General features: G+C 51.6%; 10 protein-coding genes across 10 annotated transcripts; 5 read left to right on the top strand and 5 right to left on the bottom strand.

Moving 5' to 3' along the window:
• Window positions 1-55: 55 nt before the first annotated feature.
• Window positions 56-2,295, bottom strand: N7443_004743 (glutathione S-transferase family protein; the record flags this gene model as incomplete). Its single annotated transcript, XM_056884799.1, has 7 exons — window positions 56-117; window positions 191-536; window positions 587-667; window positions 723-900; window positions 981-1,105; window positions 1,280-1,832; window positions 1,886-2,295. 7 exons carry the CDS (start codon window positions 2,293-2,295, stop codon window positions 56-58), a joined length of 1,755 nt encoding a protein of 584 aa, XP_056743077.1.
• Window positions 2,296-2,641: 346 nt separating this feature from the next.
• Window positions 2,642-3,372, bottom strand: N7443_004742 (uncharacterized protein; the record flags this gene model as incomplete). The annotated part of the gene is made up of 3 exons (XM_056884798.1): window positions 2,642-3,054; window positions 3,135-3,252; window positions 3,367-3,372. 3 exons carry the CDS (start codon window positions 3,370-3,372, stop codon window positions 2,642-2,644), a joined length of 537 nt encoding a protein of 178 aa, XP_056743076.1.
• A 364-nt stretch (window positions 3,373-3,736) lies between these two features.
• N7443_004741 (putative ATP binding protein) lies at window positions 3,737-5,006 on the bottom strand (the record flags this gene model as incomplete). Its single annotated transcript, XM_056884797.1, has 2 exons — window positions 3,737-4,899; window positions 4,967-5,006. The coding sequence occupies 2 exons, from the start codon at window positions 5,004-5,006 to the stop codon at window positions 3,737-3,739; spliced, it is 1,203 nt and encodes a 400-aa protein (XP_056743075.1).
• A 235-nt stretch (window positions 5,007-5,241) lies between these two features.
• Window positions 5,242-7,397, top strand: N7443_004740 (putative cell cycle control protein (Cwf19); the record flags this gene model as incomplete). Its single annotated transcript, XM_056884796.1, has 2 exons — window positions 5,242-6,525; window positions 6,576-7,397. Coding segments are annotated over 2 exons (2,106 nt in total), but the record flags the coding sequence as incomplete, so codon positions are not given.
• Window positions 7,398-8,355: 958 nt separating this feature from the next.
• N7443_004739 (D-mandelate dehydrogenase-like dehydrogenase) lies at window positions 8,356-9,597 on the top strand (the record flags this gene model as incomplete). The annotated part of the gene is made up of 5 exons (XM_056884795.1): window positions 8,356-8,408; window positions 8,462-8,676; window positions 8,734-9,137; window positions 9,199-9,438; window positions 9,499-9,597. The coding sequence occupies 5 exons, from the start codon at window positions 8,356-8,358 to the stop codon at window positions 9,595-9,597; spliced, it is 1,011 nt and encodes a 336-aa protein (XP_056743073.1).
• A 323-nt stretch (window positions 9,598-9,920) lies between these two features.
• Window positions 9,921-10,841, top strand: N7443_004738 (putative formin binding protein; the record flags this gene model as incomplete). The annotated part of the gene is made up of 2 exons (XM_056884794.1): window positions 9,921-9,944; window positions 10,005-10,841. 2 exons carry the CDS (start codon window positions 9,921-9,923, stop codon window positions 10,839-10,841), a joined length of 861 nt encoding a protein of 286 aa, XP_056743072.1.
• A 1,603-nt stretch (window positions 10,842-12,444) lies between these two features.
• On the top strand, window positions 12,445-14,946 carry N7443_004737 (putative C6 finger domain protein; the record flags this gene model as incomplete). The annotated part of the gene is made up of 3 exons (XM_056884793.1): window positions 12,445-13,461; window positions 13,610-14,003; window positions 14,081-14,946. The coding sequence occupies 3 exons, from the start codon at window positions 12,445-12,447 to the stop codon at window positions 14,944-14,946; spliced, it is 2,277 nt and encodes a 758-aa protein (XP_056743071.1).
• Window positions 14,947-15,423: 477 nt separating this feature from the next.
• Window positions 15,424-17,412, bottom strand: N7443_004736 (uncharacterized protein; the record flags this gene model as incomplete). Its single annotated transcript, XM_056884792.1, has 4 exons — window positions 15,424-16,524; window positions 16,579-16,669; window positions 16,751-17,189; window positions 17,244-17,412. The coding sequence occupies 4 exons, from the start codon at window positions 17,410-17,412 to the stop codon at window positions 15,424-15,426; spliced, it is 1,800 nt and encodes a 599-aa protein (XP_056743070.1).
• Window positions 17,413-17,554: 142 nt separating this feature from the next.
• Window positions 17,555-18,328, top strand: N7443_004735 (spliceosome assembly protein PRP11; the record flags this gene model as incomplete). Its single annotated transcript, XM_056884791.1, has 2 exons — window positions 17,555-17,566; window positions 17,633-18,328. The coding sequence occupies 2 exons, from the start codon at window positions 17,555-17,557 to the stop codon at window positions 18,326-18,328; spliced, it is 708 nt and encodes a 235-aa protein (XP_056743069.1).
• A 558-nt stretch (window positions 18,329-18,886) lies between these two features.
• On the bottom strand, window positions 18,887-21,007 carry N7443_004734 (serine/threonine protein kinase CBK1; the record flags this gene model as incomplete). Its single annotated transcript, XM_056884790.1, has 3 exons — window positions 18,887-19,199; window positions 19,259-20,239; window positions 20,298-21,007. The coding sequence occupies 3 exons, from the start codon at window positions 21,005-21,007 to the stop codon at window positions 18,887-18,889; spliced, it is 2,004 nt and encodes a 667-aa protein (XP_056743068.1).
• Window positions 21,008-21,200: the final 193 nt, after the last annotated feature.

The raw sequence follows: 21,200 nt of genomic DNA, 5'->3' as shown, positions 1-21,200 counted from the left end.
CCAGCGGCGAGAGCGAGGGCATCTCTTCCTGGTCCATGGAGAGCGCTCTGACCATTCAAGGAAGCCCGTGTCCCGAATTGATTGCATTTGCAACTTGAGACGTGTTCGGGCGGTTCTCTGTCATACAACATGTCAGCGCTGAACGGCCTGATGCGGACGGCCTGATGCTGAGTCGATCAAAGGCACTCACCGGCGTAACGCTCATAGCTGTCAAGATAGAGCTCATCTGTACTGGTTGTTGCTCGAACATGTTCATTGGTCTCGAGGGCGTTCACCCATGTCCCCCATCTTGTTCCTTCCTCGGCATCTGGCCAACCTCGATAGGGTTTCAAGACCCGACTGAGCCGAAGGACCCATGGAGCGGCCTGGACATCCACGAAGGAAATATGTGGCCCCATGAAGAATGGCCCACGGGCGTGCGCAGCGGCCATCAACTGGTTGAACGCGTTTCGAAGCTCCTGTGCTTTAGCAATCTGTTTCTGCTGGTCTTGTTCCTGCAGGACTCGGTAGAAGGTTGGCACAATATTCCGGTTGATCTAGGCACTATCAGCAACGTTCGGTAACAGGAGTTGGAGGATTTACTCACATGGTCTGCCCAAAGCCGGCAGTGAGCACGCAACTTTGGATCGGCTGGCATGAGTGCCGTGCCGAGATTCAAGTCCTCGAGCTATTTTGCGTTAGCAGTGCATGAGAGGTGATGCTCTAAATGGCAAGCTCCTCACATATTCCATAAGCACAATGCTTTCATAGCATCCCCAATCGTCGTGTCTCAACGCTGGCACAAGACCTCGCGGGTTCACCTCCAGCAGGGACTGAGGCTTTTTATATGGATCTACTTCAATGTACTGATAAGGAATGCCTTTCAGCTCAAGTGCGATCCAGACACGCTGCACAAAAGGGCTAGAGAAAAACACCGAGTCAGTCAGATTTTCATGCTATGAGAAGGCCGTCTGCACAAATGCAGAGGAAGCCTGACTCACCAAAAGCAGCTGCCAAACAGCTTGAGATTTGACTCGACTGAATGGCTAATCGCGGTAGCGGCGGCCAAGCCAGTCGCTTTGGTGTGGTATGACTTCTGCATCTGAGTGTCGTCCATGGCTCGATACTGTGGAAACTAGATTAGAAATGATTCACGATTCAATAATAAATTGACCTCAAAACCGCATGATATTTCAAAACAGTAAAAGTCAGAAGTGGATGTTCATATGGGATGACGTAGATCTTGCGGGGACCGCCAAGCCCCTCCGAGGTATCGAAGTAGAAAACAAGTTGAACATACCGTGGACTTCTTCCTTTCCTTGTCATGTTTCATGAAGTGTCTATGGACACTATTCTTCTTAACTCGATCACTATCCTCGAGCGTATGTTGATGGCCACCTCCCACGCCTTCACTCTTTCCATTGGCACCATTCCCATTCACGCGTTGTATGGTGAAATATCGCGCTCCGTTCACCCCAGGATGATCTAAAGGTAAATTGGAACCTGGCGCAAGCACGCCAAAGGGCTGATTCCCCTGGACGGGAAACAAGGTGTGAACTCCAGGCAAAAGTTCAGCGGGAAGCGATTCAAATCCACCAGTTGTATCTATAGCTCCGCCGCCGGGGAAGTACTCCGTAATCTTGATCTTGACGTCGCAGAGATCTCGCTCTCTGGCCGTACGCTTGCGCTTTTTCTTAGTCGGGTCGTCGGACTTGGGTGTCCCTGGAGGCCGGCCTTTCAGACGACAGTCCCAGTAGTGGGATACGAATGGTCTGCGCTTGTAGCGCTGAGTGGAGCGATGAGAGTAGACATTATCAACGTGTGGGAAGTAGGTCTGGAATCTGCAACGGAGTCTGTCAGTAATCAATGAAGCTCGAAGAGTTGATTGCGACATGAAATAGCATACTGTTCCTCGCTCAGGGTTATGGTTTCATCCACGTGGAACAATCGATCTCTCCAATACTCTAGATCAGGTGGATCCGGGATTAGCTTGCCCTGTAATTGTCCGGCAAAACTTGTAGAGGCCGCTGTGTCGGGCGCCAGCCCTCCATGGTTCGGTTGCCGAAAGGACGAATCCGACTGAAGTAAAGATATTCCATCTTCTGTAGTGCCTTGCGCGTTGCTTTCCAAAGCTATCGCGTTCTGTGCAGTCGCATTCTGTAGAGGCTGATGCGGGTCGACACTGTCAGTGGAACGGAAGGACGCGAAGGCCTGCGATTCGGGGTGGAAGTGGCTAAGCTGTGATAAACCCTGTGCTTCATCAATGATGTCGATCGTCGAGGCTAGCGGGCGCGAAGAACGCAGGCCGGAATCCATGAGTGGAGTGCGTCGTGCTGCTTTTGGCGGGTGCGGAGAAGAAAGGGCGGCGGTTCAAGCGGCGTTGCGAGTTCCGCATGTTGGGGTTGGAGCAGCATATATTACTACACTCGTTCAATATACACCTAGGCTCAAAGAACTTCAATCTATATGAGTACACTCCTCGTAGATGGCCTAAGATGCTCGAAATCTAATTTAAGCAAATATGAGACGATTGAACATATCAGGAAGGTTTATTTATGCTGCACATCTGAGCCACATCTTTCTTCCGCAACTCCCAAGCCTCCATGCCAGCAAACCCGGGCAACATGATATATCTTCGTCAAATTCTCAACCTTGTCGATCCTCAAAGACCCTTCTTCCCGGTATGCTTCTTAGCCGCCTCTGAATTGGCAAATGGGAATCCAGCGGTCCTCTTATCAGCACCAGTCCGACGACTGATCTTACCATCACTGCTCGCAAAGAGCACACACCACAGGCCAGCAAAGGCAAGAATCGAATGCACGAAGACCGCCACAAGGAACGACCCTTGGCCTTTGGAGACGTACCAGGTGTAAGCATAGAAGCCGGTGGTGGCGTGGAACGCCGAGGTCACCATCAAAGTCGGCAAAGCGTATGGAGCTTTGGAATCCGAGTCCTCGGTTGTCACGGGCCCTGAGATTGTGTTTGTAAGAGGGATTGAGCCCGTGAGCATTGCGGTTAAGACGGCAAGTGTCAGAAGACTGAAGCCTAGGCAGCGGGCTAGATAGACCTCGATAGCTTTGACAGGGCAACGGCATTAGTATGGACTTTTGAGTGCTCGGCGGTCTCCCAAGAGAGGGCTGGGGGGTATCACGAACAGGAAGCAGGCCGAGACTCATCCAGTAGCATGGAGACTAGCATGCTCGGGCCAGTGATCAAGAACAAGCTCTGCAGGGAAAGCCATCCTGCTGTAGAGTATGTGTATGCATTAAAGACCTTTTATTTCGAGGTTAGTAGCTGCAGCCTGGATCGACGATGCCCTCGCATCTCAAGCAGACTTCGTGTCTATAACTCAATGTGTAGGGAATGTCGGCAGTACTAGTAACTTACATCCATGCTGGGCCCGTCAATTTAAATTAGATCTTGTAGTGAAAGTAGAAATCAATTCGTGTCGTGAGAATAGAAGTGGGAAGTGGTTGCACGCCAGGAGGCGTCAAAGTAATGTTAGCTTGCCTCGACTCTATGCCATTAATGACGTCATTTGATTTGTTTCGTTTGCATCGCAAAAGGGCTTTGTATCGAGTTGAGACAGTCCTTAAAGGTTCGTCAGATTAGTGCAAAAAAATTAAATGCTTCACACTTATTCAGGACTCTTATTTGGGTTTGTATCTTAATGCAAAACGAAAGGAAAATTCAACACCATTAGCCACCAACTCCTGAATCATGATCACAACGCCGCAATGAGAAATCCCAATGCTCATCATTGGTTCATGCTGGAGGAGCGCAAGTAACGAGTGAAACTGTTATCCTGGTCAGAGGGCTGGTCTTGCCCAAGGGCCTGCTGGTAGCGCTGAGAGAGGCCTTCATCATTGCCAGCACTGGGGCCTTCATAGTCATCCTCACTATCATCCTCTCCATCGGCCAGTCCTCGCTTAATAATCTCATCCTCGCTATCATCCTCGGCCTCGCTAACAGTCTCAGGCCCAACCTCAGGACCTTTGGCTTCTCTGCGACCCGATCCGGAGACATTCATATCCTTCATCAACTTGCCCAATTCAATCTCACGCTGGTCGGCCTTGCTCTCCTCGCGCTCCTGCTTTTTGCGCTCGAGTTCAGGCTTGTAATCACGCTCGAACTCTTGGCGCTTTTCCTCCACGGCTTCGAAGAATTCGTCAACGCCGTCTCCGGTCATGGAGCTCACGCCCACGACGCTCAAGTGACGGTAGAATTCCTCGAGCATCAAGCTCATGCTGTTTAAAAGTGATCCCATATAGCCACTACCAGCTCCGAACCCGCCGGATGAGCCCTCGGCACCGAAGGCACCGGATTCTTCTTCTTCACGCAAAGCTTGCTGGAACTTATCGAAGTCGGTCATCCATTCCTTGGCAAACTCGGCGTCCTTGACATCAGTCTTGTTGAAAACCAAAATCATAGGAAGCTTAGTCTTGTAAAGAATACTGCAAGCATACAGCATGTTGCTCATAAAAGTGCTGGTTGAGCTGGCGCGCGGGGTATCGATAATGTATGCGATGACGGTCGGGAAAGACGAAGCGAGGGTTTCGAGAAGAATACTTCCAGATGCACTCCACACGAATACCTCAATTTGACCCGGCGTATCAACCAAGATGTGTTCGATCGGTTTGGCGGCTGGCTTGCTGGGATCCGGAGTAGTGCGCTTCTCCAGGAGCGCAATGATCTGGTCGACCTTGGTGGCGAACAGGTTCAGGGATGTCAAGATACCACCGTTGGGCCCCAGGTTGTATTGGCGCATCACTTCCTTGTAGTTGATCGAGTCTCGGATATCGATGTTGCAGTCAAAGGGCACCGAGTGAACCGCGGGGTCGAGGTTCATCACATAGGGCACGCTCTTTTTTGAGTGTAGGTGAGAGTTGATTCGCTGCATGAAGGTGGTCTTTCCCGAGCCTAGATGACAAGATTGTCAATGTTTCGGTGTTCCAGGTTCGAGCTCGTGAGGGGCCGATCGCCTTACCTGCCATGCCCACGCAGACAACGGACACCGGATTCGCCATGATGAAATGAAGAAGCTCTGTTGTAATGACTAAGATCAAATGAGTTGCGTGTCCCGAGCTTAATGTGTCGTGGTGTCTGGTGCAAGATGTTGTGGCGATGAAGTGAGGAGCTCAACTTTTTTTCTCGGAAATTCTAGTCGCGGGGAACCCGACGATCTGCGCCTGGACCGCCCGGCGCGCCAAACGTCATTCCGCCTGAGCTTTTCCTCCCTTGAACCACCATCACCTCACAGGAAGCAAAATGACCCTGGAAGATTTCGAGAAGTCACTAGCGGAGGATCAGGGTCAGAGGGAGAAGGATAAGGACCGACACCGCCGTGACCGCAGCAGCGAGCGTTCACGGCATTCTCGCCATCACCATTCTAGTCATCATCGACGCCATTCGTCTAGATCCCGAGAGCGCAGAAGCGATCGGGATCGTGAGTCCCGCCATCGCGATGATGATGGGCATCGGTCGAAGCGTTCACGTCACTCGACCAACCATGGTGACGACGATCGTGACCATGAGCGCAAGCGTCGACACCGCCATGAAAGCAAGGACGACGCGGAGTCTGCGCCCAAGGCGGCCGCGGAGGAGCATCCGGTTCAATTGAAGCGTGACTCTTGGATGGAAGCTCCATCGGCTCTTGATATTGACTACGTCCACCGGCCAGATCCCAAGCGCGTGGAAGAGGTCTCGAAGCCGAAGATGCTTTCAGCTGACTATGAGCTTAAGATTCATGACAAAGAGCTCAATGAGCACCTGCGCGATCTCAAGGATGGAAAAGCACTCGAGGATATCCAAGAAGAGCCGGCGCAGCATGAGGTGGATTACACATTTGGGGATTCCGGATCGCAGTGGAGAATGACCAAGCTCAAGGGTGTCTACAGGGAGGCCGAAGAGAGCGGCGTACCTGTGGAGGAGGTTGCCACTGCTCGTTTTGGAGACCTACGATCATTCGATGATGCCCGTGAAGAAGAAACAGAGCTGGATCGTCGCAAGATGTACGGCGAGTCCTACGTGGGCAAGGAGAAACCAAGCGGAGAAATGTTCCAAGAAAGGAAGCTTCAGAACGATGTCCGCAGGGATCAACACCAGCATATTCGCGATCCAGCGGAGGAGCTCAAAACGGAAGGCCAGGGCAAGCAGATGGAAACCGAGCCTCCTTCAAGGACTACACAGCCTCTGGATCAGACGGCATTGAATCGTCTCAAGGCTCAAATGATGAAAGCGAAGCTGAAGAATGCTTCCAATGCGGCTGAGCTTGAAGAAGAATACAATGCTGCCGTCGCTGCCATGGCTAACCACAAACAATCCGACGTCGTGGTGCTCGGTGTCAAGGACAATCGCATGCTTGCTGGATCAAGAAACGAGGTCAAGGCGGTGGATACCAAGAGAGGCCGTGAAAGAGGACTTGTCATAGAGAATGACGACATGACGATCGACGACATGGTTCGCGAAGAACGCAAGACTCGAGGTCAACTGGGAGGTGAAGGAAAGCGATTGGCAGAACGTATCACCCGTGATGGAAAGTTCGAGGTAAGTAACGGCCGCTCTTTACTGTTCGGCTTTTTCTAACATGGATATAGAACGATTTGGAGTACATGGATGACAATGCCTCCAAGCTGGCCAAGCGAGTGCACCGATCCGAAATCGACATCAAGAGTGCAACAGTCAATGAGTTCCGCAAGATGAACCAAATCTTAGACAACTGCCCACTCTGCCACCATGAAGACACCAATACACCACCAGTTGCTCCCATCGTATCCCTCGCGACTCGGGTATTCATGACCCTCCCCACCGAGCCCGAAGTCAGTGATGGAGCTGCCACAATTGTGCCCATTCAGCATCGAAACAATCTCATAGAATGTGACGATGATGAATGGGAAGAGATCCGCAACTTCATGAAAAGTTTGACCCGTATGTACCACGACCAGGGCCGGGATGTGATCTTCTACGAGAACGCAGCCCACCCCCAACGCAAGCGGCACGCATCCATGGAGGCAGTTCCCCTACCCTACAGTCTCGGAGAGACCTCTCCTGCATTTTTCAAGGAGGCTATTCTGAGCGCGGAGTCTGAATGGTCACAACACCGCAAGCTCATCGACACCCTGGCCAAAGCGAAGCAGGGACTTGGAAAATCTGCATTCCGCCGCACACTTGTTAAGGAGATGCCTTACTTCCATGTTTGGTTTGAGCTTGATGGTGGCCTGGGACATATTGTGGAGGATGAGAATCGCTGGCCCAAGGGAGATCTGTTCGCAAGAGAGGTCATTGGAGGCATGCTCGATGCAGCTCCGGACGTTATCAAGCGGCAAGGCCGTTGGAATCGCGGTGGTGATCGCCGGGTGGAACCATTCAGGAAACGCTGGAGGAAATTTGATTGGACTCGCATTCTTCTTGAGGGATAGGAGTCATTCGCGCTTTATGTACATCTAGGTGCTACGGCCACTAGAGCTTGACCAGAAGGATGTTCCCAATGGGCCCTAATACTTTCTTCTCTTACACTTTTGAAAAAGCTCTTCACGACTGGATAGATAATTATGTACGATATCTCCTGAGCCGGGTCGTAGACCCAGTGCATCGTTCCAGTACAATTGATGCACATTTGATAAAGAACGCCAAGGGCTTGATTTGCAATCACCTGGGACAGAAGATAAGCCCCATAAACCAAGACGGAGGGTCTCCGAGAATTCTTACTTCACACGGGTTGGCATCTCCCGAACTTGCCCAAGGGGATGGTTTTGCCCAGGTATCTAGATCGAGTGTGAACCTTGATGTCGATGCCGGGTTTATGATTGGCGATCGCCACTGTCAATGCAGTAATACATGCAGTGTTGTAGGGCTGAGGTTCCAATCTCGCGTAACGAATCCACGCCATCCGACTAAAGTTCGAACCAAACATGGTGGCATTCCGCGCGGGGAACTGTCCGCGATAAAGGGCTCTTGTGGGGGCCCTGTCATCTTCTCGGCCGATGCCTACCTTTACTGACTCTGGCCATGAGACCTTCTTTTCTCCTTTGCACGCCTTCTCTTGCTAGATTCTGCTCTTCCAGGCTGTCAATTTCTTCGAGCTCGTTACGACTCACGGAATCCTTTGTCTCATCTATCGGAAATTGCCGCACAGATCCCCACGTTTCTTATCGGTAAGTTGTGCGCCTTCTCAGGACATATCTGCGTCTCTTTTTGTCTGCTCTTAAGCAACACTCCGGGTCTTCACATTGCGTTACTGGTGTAGATACTGCCATTGAGTGTTTTGCGGGATTTCTAGCTGCAGTAGACCGGTGCGCTCGGAGATCGTAGCCGGATGGATCAGCAGTTCGAACTGACAGCTTGCACGACAGAATTTCTCATAAACGCTTCATAAGGATGGGATTCGTGGAGGCCAGACCCAAAATTTTGCTTCTGGGAGATATAAACCAGTAAGCTATCCGACTAGATCGCGCATTGTAGTCAATACTAATAGGCTGAACAGTGCAAAGAAATCCTGGAACGCGCTGGGTGAACTCGGCGAGCTGATCGAGCCAACCGCCACCAACCGTGCTGACTTCATTCAAGAGTGCCGGGATGGGAAGTTCGAGGGAGTTGTCGCTGCCTACCGTACCTTTCACTCCATCCAGATCACAGGCCGGATCGATGAGGAGCTGGTGAAGGAGCTGCCACGTTCTTTGATATATCTTGCTAGCTGCGGTATGGCTTGATATCAGTAATAGACCTGCCAATGTACTAATTTTCCATGACCAACAGGAGCCGGTTATGATCAGATTGATGTCCACGATTGCAGTGCACGCAACCCTCCGATTCGCGTCTCCAATGTCCCCACTGCCGTGGACGATGCGACCGCTGACGTGAACATGTTCCTTATCCTCGGTGCTCTGCGTAACTTCAATGCTGGTATGTACGCTCTGCGTCAAGGGAAGTGGGTTAGTGGAGTGAACCTTGGGCACGACCCCGAGGGGAAGACCCTAGGAATCTTGGGCATGGGTGGCATTGGCCGAAACCTGAAGAAGAAAGCCGAGGCTTTCGGTATGACGGTTGTTTATCACAACCGTCGTCAATTGAGCGAGGAGCTCTCTGGTGGAGCTCAATATGTCACTTTTGATGAGCTCTTGTCCACCAGTGATGTGCTCAGCTTGAATCTGCCTTTGAATGTAGGTGCAGTCCGTAAACGTGCTTGTTCACATAGAACTTCAGACTGCTGATCTTTTCCAGAAAAACACACGTCACATCATTGGTAAGAATGAGTTTGTTAAGATGAAAGATGGTGTGGTTGTCGTCAATACGGCTCGCGGTGCTGTCATGGATGAGGCTGCGCTCGTTGAGGCTCTGGACAGTGGCAAGGTCTTTTCGGCTGGTCTTGATGTCTTCGAACAGGAGCCCACAGTTCATCCCGGCTTGCTCAGCAATCCGAATGTGATTCTGGTACCTCACATGGGTACTTGGACGATTGAGGTGAGTTCTACAACTTTGGGTCTGTGCACGAATCTTGAAAACTGACTAGGTATGTCGTAGACGCTCACTACAATGGAAGAATGGGCTATTGAAAATGTCCGTCTGGCGTTGACTACTGGCAAGCTCAAGAGCCCAGTCCCGGAGCAGGCTGACTTGTAATGTTGACAAGTTCGAGTTTGGCTGTGAATATAGTTAGAGTGGCTTTGTATAGACTTGCCACAATAACCTTGGAAATAGATGAAGTTCGAGATAAAACTTGCTTGATATTCACCCAATATTGGACTTCGCCCCAGTGGCTTATATATAACTTCAACCCGCGAATTCTCAAACCATAAATGACATCTACTGAGAAGAGCAAAGCAAATCCCGAACAGAAGTGGGAGACAAGAGGTGTTACTGCTTTGGGACTAGTCTGATTGCGGAGCTTGATCTTATCGCCTCAAGAGTCAACCTCAACTTCGACTTGCACTACTCCTGCCAACATGGCCGAATACTGGAAATCAGCAGTGAGTTACTCTTCCAAATATTAAAATACTACCTCTCTAACCAGACAATCACTATCACAGCCGCGCCATTGGTGCAAACAGTGCAAGGTCTTCATCCGCGATACACCCTTCGAAAAGACCCAGCACGAGGCGAGCGGGAAACACCAGTCCAGCCTGAGGCGCTTCCTCCGCGACATCCACAAGAACAATGAAAACCAACAAAAAGAAACACAGCGAGCGAAAAGTGAGGTTGAGCGATTGCGCAAGGCCGTCGGAGGCGGGTCCTCTGCATCCTCCGCGTCCAGCGACCCAGCGCCTAAACGCGCCGCGGCACCAGCGCCCAAGCCTGTCAGTGTAGATGAAAGGAAGAAACAGATTGCACAACTGGCTGAAATGGGTGTTGCAGTCCCGGAGGAGTATCGTGGCGATATGGCCTTAGCCGGTGACTGGCAGACGCTCTCAGAAACCAAGGTCGATACAGAGGGACTGGAGGGCGCTGCTAAGTCCATTGGTGTTCGCAAGCGCAAACATGATGGGGACGAGGAGGATGAACATATTCCGGAGCCAGTCGCGAGGCTAGGGTGGGGGTCGAGAATGAAGACATACCCTGGTGCGCAGGACGAGGACGAGGATTTGGACGCTCTTCTTGCGTCTACAAAAGATATCAAAAAGACAAAACAATCTGCACCTTCAATCGCAAAACAGGAGCCAGAAGAGCAGAAACAGGAGCCTGCCTCTGTCGTGAAGACAGAGGATGAAGCGCCCGACTCGAAGAGCGCGGGAGCAGATGAGTCGCTTCAAATTAAAACAGAAGTGCCCATAGAGGGCTCTGCGCTTTTAGCGGACGAAGAACCGCCAGCCGAAGACGAGACAGGCCCTATTTTCAAGAAGCGCAAGCCCAAGGTCATGAGGAAATAACATTTGACCGACACTATTTCATGAAACAAATCAAAATTTTTGCCGAGCGTTCAGCTCCTGCATATTGAACAGCGGGACACTTGAAAATCCTGAAATCAGGGCTCGCGAATGGGCTACGATGCGCTACTTCCACGCTCATATTTTGTCCAGACCCTTTTCGGCCCAGCCAAAGCTCTTGCGCTTAAAGAACGGTCAAACGAGATGAATTGGACCACCAAGGTATGAAAAATGAAGCTTTGGAGACCTACTTGATCTTTCGCTTCTATGTCTCTACTTTTCGAGAGGCATAGATGGACAGATGGCTCCTTCATTCGAGATCCCTTCGGCGGGAAATACCCCCACCATGCACATGCAAACCAATTCAAGTCTCGAAAGGATATCAATTATGAAGACATAAATGTATAAGATGAAACGAGGAATGCTCTTCATACACTGTAACCATGGTCTCATAGATCACACCGCTGGCAGTATACAACGGCCACGGTCCACTTCCCCACATGTCAAAGGACAATTGTAAAAATTGATCTCATCAAAATATTTTGAGTCTCAATTTGAGAATCCATTAATCAATGCGTGGTTATGAGCGTGGTCAGGCTCGGTGTTGTAGTATAGACTTGCCACCCCATTTTTTTTTTCGGCGTCGAAGCGGAGACTTGGATCGCCGGAAAAGAAAGCTCCTTTGGTTCGCTCCAACTTCGCGCATCTCTTCCAGTCTGCCACCAACGCCCCATATACGCAGGCTTCTCGTCAACTCCTGCGGTATATCCTTTTTACCACCCTACTACGTCTTTACCCGGTGAGTAGGTTCGTTTTAAACCAATCGCGCGTTCTCCAGCCCAGCAAATCAGCCATCTTCACCCGAGTCGCATTTCCCTCCCATTTATGCAGTCGCCGCGGATCCTGCTCTCTAGCCTCTTCAAAATCCAGTTGTTCCTGAACGAGATCCTTGGCTCCCTTGAGATTCCCCACGCGATACTTTTTTCGGCTTTGTGTGAGCCTGCGAGCGGGGGAGCGTTGTCTTCGGGGTCTTACCACGAAGAATGCGACAAGCGGACTCCGATCAGCTGGCATGACCTATGCGAAAACTTGGCGATCCAGATATCAGGCCTCTTGGCCGCGGAACTTTTGCAATTTTGCCCCGGTCGGAGCTTGAGATTGTGTCGTATTGCGTGGTTCTGCCCGCCGATTGGATCTGCTCCCACCTGATAACCTTCCACATGGCTCTGGACAACAAGAATTGTCCCATCTGGAGCTTCAGTTACGCTGCATACTACCCCGGCTCACACTAGCGTAAATGCGCATTATGAGACGCGTTTTTCTGCGGGACTTTGGCAATGGCTGGATTTCTTCAAGCACGCGGGAAAACTCTGGCTAACACTTCGCGATTCTAACAGACCGAAGAAAATAAATGATTTACAACTACCAGCCCGTCCGATCTGGTGTGGTGCCTCTGCTTAACAACAAGCCGCACGATCTTTGACCTCCAAACTCGGCCTGTTCCCGCCTAGGGACTAGTCCTCGAACGCGACGGCGGGCCCAGTTCTTTACGGCCCTACGCCTCGATTGCACGTACTTCTGTGCCTAGGAGGCTACACATTCGAATATGTCAGAACCAACGGATCCCAACTCTGGCGATCCGGCCGGTCTGCCCACCGAGTCGAATGCGCCAGCTACAGAGACTAGTCAGCCCCCCGCACAGAGTGGACAGCCGACAGAAGAAACACATGTGCCCTCGGATTCGAATCAGGGGCCAGCTGCGATGAGCGAGCCTCCGTCAGAACCCCCACAACCAGCGCAAGATACCAATCAACAAGTGAGCACTGGCAATCCGCAGGAAGGAACGGAGCCATCTGCACACGCGCCAAATGTCACCTCGTCGATCGACCATGCACTGCCTGCGATGGACTCCCACATTCCATCCTTAGACTTTGACACGGAATTACCATCGATTGGATCGTCCGCAGACGTGGACCTTTCCCTTCCAGCGATCGATACAACACTGCCTTCACTCGATTCCGCATTGCCGGCGATTGGAACGGACATTCCCACCATGGAAGACCATGAACGCCACTCGTTCGAGAATGATTTCGACCACCATGACCATCACCACAACGGATCCGTTGATTCTGGAAACAACTTTGATCAGCACTCTGAGTCGATGAATGGTTCGAGCCATTACCAAACGCCCGCCAATGGCAATTACCACTATTCGCCAACGCCGCAACAGCAGGATGGGCAACAAACGCCCCAAGGGCAGTCTCAACATCAGTTCCAGTCGCAACCGCCTCCGAATTACCAACAGCACAGTCCTGACATGTATCACAACTCGGGTGGCTTCTCCTCAGTGAACTCGAATTCCGGGAATAATGGCCAGGGACAGCCTGGTCAGGTCCCGCAGGCTCCCATCGGATCGCCGATGCCCGCACATATGCCTCCGATGGCATCAATGGGCCAGTACATGACGGGCTATCCGTCCAATGTTTCGCAGAATCCGAACTCGCAGATGCGTTACCCGCTCCCCGGTGATCCTAACAAGATTCTATCGGGCGGGAGACATAAAAAGGAGGTGAAGCGACGCACAAAAACCGGATGTTTGACATGTCGCAAGCGAAGAATCAAGGTACGTAGGTTGAGTTGAGTTTCGCTTTTCGCGGGGCGCTGGCCTCGCTTGTGCCCGCAGACCCCGCCATCGTTTATTTTATCTCCCGCTCAACGCACGACATCACTTTTTCTCGCGCCTCTTGACAAGATACTAATTTTGAGAAAAGTGTGACGAAGGACATCCGGTCTGCAGAAATTGCGTCAAGAGCAAGCGTGAGTGCTTAGGCTACGACCCGGTGTTTAGGCCTCAAGCATCTACCCCCTCGGCCATAGCTCCAAACCCCCCTCCGTCGCTGGTTGTCAACCCCCAAGGCCCTCCTCCTGTTCAGTCGACTACTCCTTCTTACCCTTCCGCGCCTCCTGGGTACATGCCCGCTTCCTCGCAACCGTTTGCGCCGTCCCTTCACTCCGAATCTCCCAGCACCTCGACCGACCAGCCTGAACAACATCACGTAGCTTCCGTTGACCATACCTTGGGAGCCCACAACAACACACACCACCCCACAAATATGCAGAACTCCGGTGATTTCCGGCCTCAGAGCCTGGAACCCACGTACAAAGGTATGCGCTCCTTAACATTCGCTCTTGATTTCTTCGGGGCGTTTGCGATGCCCAATCGTAGCTAACAGTTCTCCCAGCAGTGAAAACTCTCCACGTCAATGACTTGATTGCATTACGGGGAATCGACCCTCCGCCCCCTCACCCCGTTGGAAATCTTCCCCCCGGTCGTCTCGAAGAAATACAGGCTGTATTCCTGGCCACTTATGCGCCTGCGATTGACAAGCTATTGGAAGTCCGCTGGTACTCAGAAAAGGCTCTGTCAGTCCTCATGGCAGATTCGCAGCTGATGGCAGATTACTCAGCATTGATCAACGCGTTCAATGAATGGAATCTTGCCGACAGGGACACTCTAGCTCGCCTGGAAAGCTTCGAAGCCTCAATTATCTGGAGGAGTATGGTTCTCTGCCGCCAGGTACCAAGCGCAGAGAATGGACAATACGGACAAGACTGGAATTTGCTGGCGACGAATGCCCGTCTCAATGCCATCGAGGCCCTGTTGAGCTGGAACCACATGGACCAGAATGCCTTATCGCGGCCGCTGGGCATGGATGCCGCTACTCCACCCAATGCCCCCGATCAGTTTTTGCAGCGTCAGCTGGATTTCTGGAGCGAACTTGGTGACTTCTTGACTCTCCACGACAACGAGGCCAGCTCGGCCAAGCAGATCGACGACACTCTAAGCCGGCTTCGCTCAATGCTGGATACATATGAAAACCGCGATATCATCTACTCTATTGCTATTGCGCGCCACCTCGGCCAGCGCTGGGCCGACTTCCCTCATAACCCGCCGAAAATGGGCTACTCGAACGAGAAAGAATCCGGCACCAAGCTTTTCGTCGCACAGAAGTTCATCGAAGAAGAAGCTGAGGGCAAGGGCACCACTCAGATCTACAAGCGCATTTGCTGTATGGCAGTGCGCTCGTGGTGGGTTGCTCGCGAGTGAACAGCTCCAGCTCCAGCTCCAGCATCAAGCTAAGATGCACTCTCTTCCAATTTTCATTTCACTGGCCTACTGTACAGGCTGGCCGGTATTTACGGATCTATGCGTATCTACGGATTGGATTCACAAAAAAAAGCATCATGGTTCTGGCGTTGCTTTCTCGGAAAGATTTGACTGATTTGCGTTTCTCCATTGTTATTGGAGTTTGGGGGACTGGGCAGCGAGTGAGCAAAGTATTATGGCGTTTCCGGCCTCTTCTTCCCCCCTGAACGAGTTTCTTGATCCTGTGCATATCTCGCTTCTTGTTTATTCGCGGGAGTTCCATACCCAGTGGCACCCAACATCGCCTGTTGGGTTGCTCACGTACTAGTACTTAGTTAAAGAACAATTTCTAGATTACTCTTGCTGAACTGTAGATCATTCATCAAATGTGTGGTATTGCATTATGTCCTGTTGAAAACGTAAATACGTAACAATCCGTTATACAGGATATACATCCACCCTAATCTTCATCTCGCCCGTCTCTCCCTGGAACATGAACCCGATATCCCTAGTCGATTCCACCAACTCGACCTCCCGCCGCACAAATCGACTCTTATTCTCCGAGATAGGGTCGACATTGGCCACTGCCGCCTCATCATCGCTATCTCCATCCCAACCAGCATCTTCTTCACCGACATCTTTTTCAACAGGATCCCACTCATCAGTCTCCCAAACCAACTTGAAGCCAAATGGAGGAAGCCCAAACAGCTTGTCCACGAGAGCCTTGACCTGGTATGAATTGAAACAACCCGGAATCTCTTTAACCTGAACCGGTCCATCTGACCCAGAAAGACGGAACGCCATCTTTACCAACCGCGCCGCCACAGATCGAGGGTGAATAACCCGTTTCCCAGAACCGTCAGATACCACAGCTCTAGTGATGGTCGGTTCGCCATACAGCTCGCACAGCTCGGCGTAGCGCGGGTGCTCGGCGAGAATACTGGGCTCTTCTTCTTCAGAGGTAGCAGAGAGGGTCTTGCCGATGAGGGAGAGGTAATACATCTCCGCATTAGAGCGGTCCTGCCAAGAGATCTTGCTGAAATTAAGCGTGCGGAGCGTTGTTGGGAAGCGCGAGAGCGTGAGCATGAAGGCTTCGTCAACTGTCATGGGTCTAGAGGCGCTCATTGAGGATGTAGCGGCTGCGATGGCTGTTGGTAAGGGTGCTTGTTCGTATAAGGGGTTTCTTGAGAGGCGGAGGGTTGTTAAGCCTGGGAAGAGGGCTGAGAGGTGGTTTAGGAATGTCCATGATGAGACCTGGTTGAGGGAGAGATCGACTGAATGGACGGTTTGTGGAAATTGGAAGTCTAGGGTGCTGTTGGGGTCGTCGGTGATAGTCGTGATATTGTTCCCGCGAAGAGAGAGGTGTTCTAGATTTGGGAGAGATGATAGATGGCGGATTGATGATAGCGATGTGATCTCGTTCCACTCTAGGGTCAATGTGGTGATACTGTTCGGAAGTGGACGTGTCGTTGCTTTAAGCTCGTTGGTCGTTAATGTTAAAGAAGTGAGCATGGGAAAGCGAGAGGCCACTTCGGTAATCTATGCGATGAGTTAGTGTCAGACATCTTGAGATGATGGGTTCAGATCCCATACTTCGTCCCAGCTCAAGAAGGTTTCCTCCAGGTGCAACTCGGTGATTCCCTTGAAGACCAGACCTTCTTCCAGAGATTGGAAGCGATTTCCACTATACATTCAGTCAGCTCACAGATGCATACCGTGACAGGACTAAGAATATCTTTGGCGCAAGGCAGGATGCACAACTTACTTCACCTTCAAGCGCCGTAGATGCTTCAATTGATTGCAGATTTCCCATACATCGCGCCAGTGGCTCAAGAGATTTCGACTGAGATCCAAGTCGGTAATCTTCGGACAAGTAGCTGCGACCTCTCTAGCAGACTCTTGAACTTTATCGTGAGGCTGTTCATAGGACGACAACACTCCAGCAAGACGCAGTCCATCCAGGATAACAATGCGCAGCTCTTGCAGTTCGGCCATCTCTCTGCGGATCTTGTCAAAGCCGACCTCCTCAACGACTTTGCTGCTAATTTTGATTGAATGTTTAGGTGTCGCACTGTCGGCTTCTGCATTTTCCTGTGCAGGCTCAGAGGCATACTTCTCGCGCAGAGCCTCCAAGAAGCTGCGCGGGGGCTCTGATGGCCTGGAAGGGCGGACAAATGACCCCGCCGTAGGCTGCTTGCTTCTACCTGTGAACGGGTTAGTAGATCTTCAGGAATTAGAAGAACGAATGCAAGACCAACATGTAAAATAGCGCAATCCCTTGTGTTCGCCCGAGTGCTTGCCTCTACTTGCGTCGTCCCATTCGACACCGAGCCAGTCGCCCACCGTGCCCTGGACGCTGCCAACATAGCGGACGGTGCATAGCTGACCGTCAAACGATCGACGTTGACCAATTAGATCAGAAGTCATTCCTAAAGAGAACCGAATATCCAGATGTAGCGTGATATTCGTTCAATTGTGTACACGAACGGCCTGCAGAGTGCTTACATAACCACTTTTATCTCTCTTTGCAGATTTGCCATCTCCAACTTCTCCAGTCAACAGCAACGCCATGGATTACCAGGTACGCATCTCCTCTCCCTTGAATCCGGTCTATTTGAATCCATGTTCTCATGCTAACATACCCTAGAACCGAGCAGGCTCCAAGTTCGGCGGCGGCGGTGTCGCCGACAGGTCCGCAACCAATGCTGACCGACGCGAGCGCCTGCGCAAGCTTGCCCTGGAAACAATCGACCTCGATAAAGATCCCTACTTCTTTAAAAACCACGTCGGCAGCTTCGAGTGCCGTCTCTGTCTGACTGTCCACCAGAACGATGGCTCCTATCTTGCCCACACGCAGGGGCGCAAGCATCAAACCAACCTCGCCCGTCGCGCTGCGCGCGAAGCTCGCGAAGGCAAGAACCAGGATCCGAATAGCATGCCCGGCGTCGCCGGTGTGCAGGTTAGGAAGCAGATGATCAAGATCGGACGCCCGGGATACAAGATTACCAAGGTTCGGGATCCGTTGACGCGGCAGATGGGATTGCTTTTCCAATTGCAGTATCAAGAAATCACGCCGGGGATTCTTCCGCGTGTGCGGTTTATGTCGGCTTTCGAGCAGAAGATTGAGGAGCCGGATAATGAGTACCAGTATCTGGTTGTTGCGGCGGAGCCGTATCAGACTTGTGGGTTTAAGTTGCAGGCTAGGGAGATTGATCGGAGAGATGGGAGGTATTGGACTTGGTTTGACGAGGATAGCAAGGAATTTTGGATCCAGATTATGTTCAAGACTGAGCGTGAGGAGCGGTTCAGTGGTGTGCCTGGTTTGGCGCCTATGCGGTCGTAATTCCGCACCGATTGTTACTCGTTCTTCAATACCCGGTTTGGGCTTGCTACAAAAGATGATGGCTGTCTACGGTGGGCATTGGAGCTCTGGCGTTCAAGGACTTTGTTTCGTGTCATTAATATTCATGCAAAGCGTTGGCATCTTTTATGAATCGAGATATTGGTGGCTTACACCTCAACATTACGTGAACTCTTGTAGATCTGGATTGTATTCAAATAAATGAATAAACGTTCTTTTTGGTATTTCACATCTAATGATATGCAAATCAAATCAAGACCTGAAATGCAGAACTTGGTGTTTCTCGGGCTCCCCGATACAGATCACCATGATAGACAGCGTTAGACTCGACAACTAAGAATAAAAGACGGCGCTCGTGTCATGATTCAGAAAACATCGCGCTGATATGCTGAAGACGAATTCGTGATAAAAATGTTTCCGAGCCTCCACCGAGCCAAGAGTAGTAGAAGGTAACATGAAATCAAGCCCTGCCTGGTTCCTTGTGACCAACGTAGGCAGCTAGCCGGCTGAGAGTTCTCGAAAGGAAGAATGCAGCCGAATCTAGCTGCTTTGGAAGGCGTTGAAAGCCTTGTAGGTGTATCCAATGAAGGGCAGGCTCATCTCGGCCTCCTGGGAGTCTGGCATGGCGCGGGCCTGAGCACGATGGATAGCGCTGGTATCCTCTTGCGGGATCTCGTCAATCGGGAAGTAAGACACGTCGATGTTGGAGCTAAGACGGGGCTCGAATGGCGCACGAATGCCACGGAGCTGCTCCCAAACCACGCCGCGGAAGAAAGGATGGTTCTTGATTTGGGTTGCGCCACCATGCTGGCCACCCTCGCCACCAATACGGTGCTCGGGATCACACAAGAAGCTGTAAATGTTTAGTAAGAATGCTAATTTGTGTTTGTTTTCAATGTGTGAGCTTCTTACCTTCGGATCAACGATTCAGAGTCACGAGAGAGAACCAGCTCATCAGGGAAGTAGAGGCATTCGCGCCAGTTGACGATCTTACGGTAAGTGTCATGGGTATCCTCAGCACAGAACGGAGGCCAGCCGACGAGACACTCGAACATGATGGCACCGACAGACCACCAATCGCACAGGTAGGTGTAACCTTGACCGTTGAAGATTTCGGGAGCAATGTAGTCGGGAGTTCCGACTGTCGAGTAAGCCATGGCGCGGCGGGACTTTCTCCAGGTGTTGATTTGGCCACGGTTTGAGACAGTCAAGTTGATAGCATCGTTGAAGTAACCAGAGTTGCGGTTGCGGTCCTTTGATGTTGAGTTCTTGAGAAGGTTCTGGTAGTAGGCATTGTCGTGAGTCTTCTTGCCTCCAGTCGACAACCCGAAGTCAGTCAGCTTGACGTGACCACCTCGATCAAGGAGAATGTTATCAGGCTTGATATCACGGTGCAAGAAGCCAAGCTTGTGAACAGCCTCAATGGCCATGACAACCTCGGCCATGTAGAATCGGGTAATATCCTCCGAAAAGATCTCATACTTGATAAGCATCGTCATCAGATCACCTCCAGGCAAAAACTCCATCAGAAGGTACAGATAAGCCGAGTCCTGGAAAGATGCGTGCAGCTTCACGAGCCACGGGTTGTCCTTTGAGTCCGCCAGAATATCACGCTCCGCACGAACGTGTGCCAGCTGATCTTTCTTGAACATCTCTGTCTTGATTAAAGATTTGAGGGCATAAATCTTGCCGTCGGTCTTGCGCTGCACCAGTTTCACCTCACCGAAAGCACCCTTGCCGATGATCTTGATGGTCTGGAAGTTTTGTGGGGTCTCCTTGGTTCGCAGGAAACGAAGGAAGTCTGATTCCCGCTTCGAAATTGACTCGGCATCCTGGCGCTTCTGATCGGAGGGGATATTGGCATCACGAAGGGTCTTGTCGAGGTCCACGGAGCTAGAAAACAGATAGAGTCAGCTTCTATCATCAGCGGAGAAGACGTCCAGATACTTACCGCATGTTGCGATCACGGGCCCGTTCGATGTTTTCATGGAAGAAGACGGTCACCAGCTCCTTTGCGGCCTTGCCTCGCTTGTGCACATTTTCTGAGTAGCGATCCGGGAACCGCTGCAACTCCTCGTTCTCCGCCGGGGGTCTAGGGCTACGAGGCACCGGAGGGGCCAAGTGTGCGGCCTGAGTTGGGCCCGCAGCGGCGGAGCCGCCAGCGGTGCGAGGTCGCTGAGCAGGAGAGCCTGCACGATTGAAGAAGTTTCCACGGTTGGCGTTCAGGTCCTGGTTGGAAAATTGCTGGATAAGACCATTGGCGCCGTCGTTGGCGTATCCCATGCGAGTCTGGTAGGCGGGCTGAGGCGACTGCAGGGCCTGCTGTTGCTGTTGCTGTGCGTACTGCTGCTGCTGGGCATACTGCTGCTGCTGCTGTTGCTGCTGCTGTTGCTGCTGCTGTTGCTGCTGCTGTTGCTGCTGCTGTTGCTGCTGAGCCTGAGGGGCATATCCGTTGTTCATGAAATATCCCGGGGCATAAGCGGGATTGGAAGGATCGACGTAGTCTTGGGCCCCCTGAGTTTGGTAGATCGGCTGGGGAAACGCGGAGGGGGTAGTGGGATAGGCGCGGTTGTTGGCCGCGTTGTAGTGCTGCTGGTCATACCCGTAATTCATATTGAGGCGATTGGGGTTGTTCGGGTTATTAGGATTGTTAGGATCCATGGTGACTTTGCTCCTGACAAAGAGTTTCAACAAAGAGAGTGGATGGAGAAAGGAGAAGGCGGGGAGGGGAGGTGAAGGAGCGGTGGCTCAGGAGATAATCCACCCTTCTTGATGGGGCTCTGGTTGGTCTGTTTCGTGCGTGTGTTGTGTTGTGTTGTGTTGTTTCGTACTTTCTCGAATAACTGGCTGAGGA

This window comes from Penicillium atrosanguineum (genome assembly GCF_028827265.1).
Source record: "Penicillium atrosanguineum strain IBT 20685 chromosome Unknown utg000003l_segment0_segment0, whole genome shotgun sequence".
NCBI lineage: Eukaryota > Fungi > Ascomycota > Eurotiomycetes > Eurotiales > Aspergillaceae > Penicillium > Penicillium atrosanguineum.
Note: the sequence above shows the minus strand (reverse complement) of the source record. Positions and strands in the feature narration are given on the sequence as shown.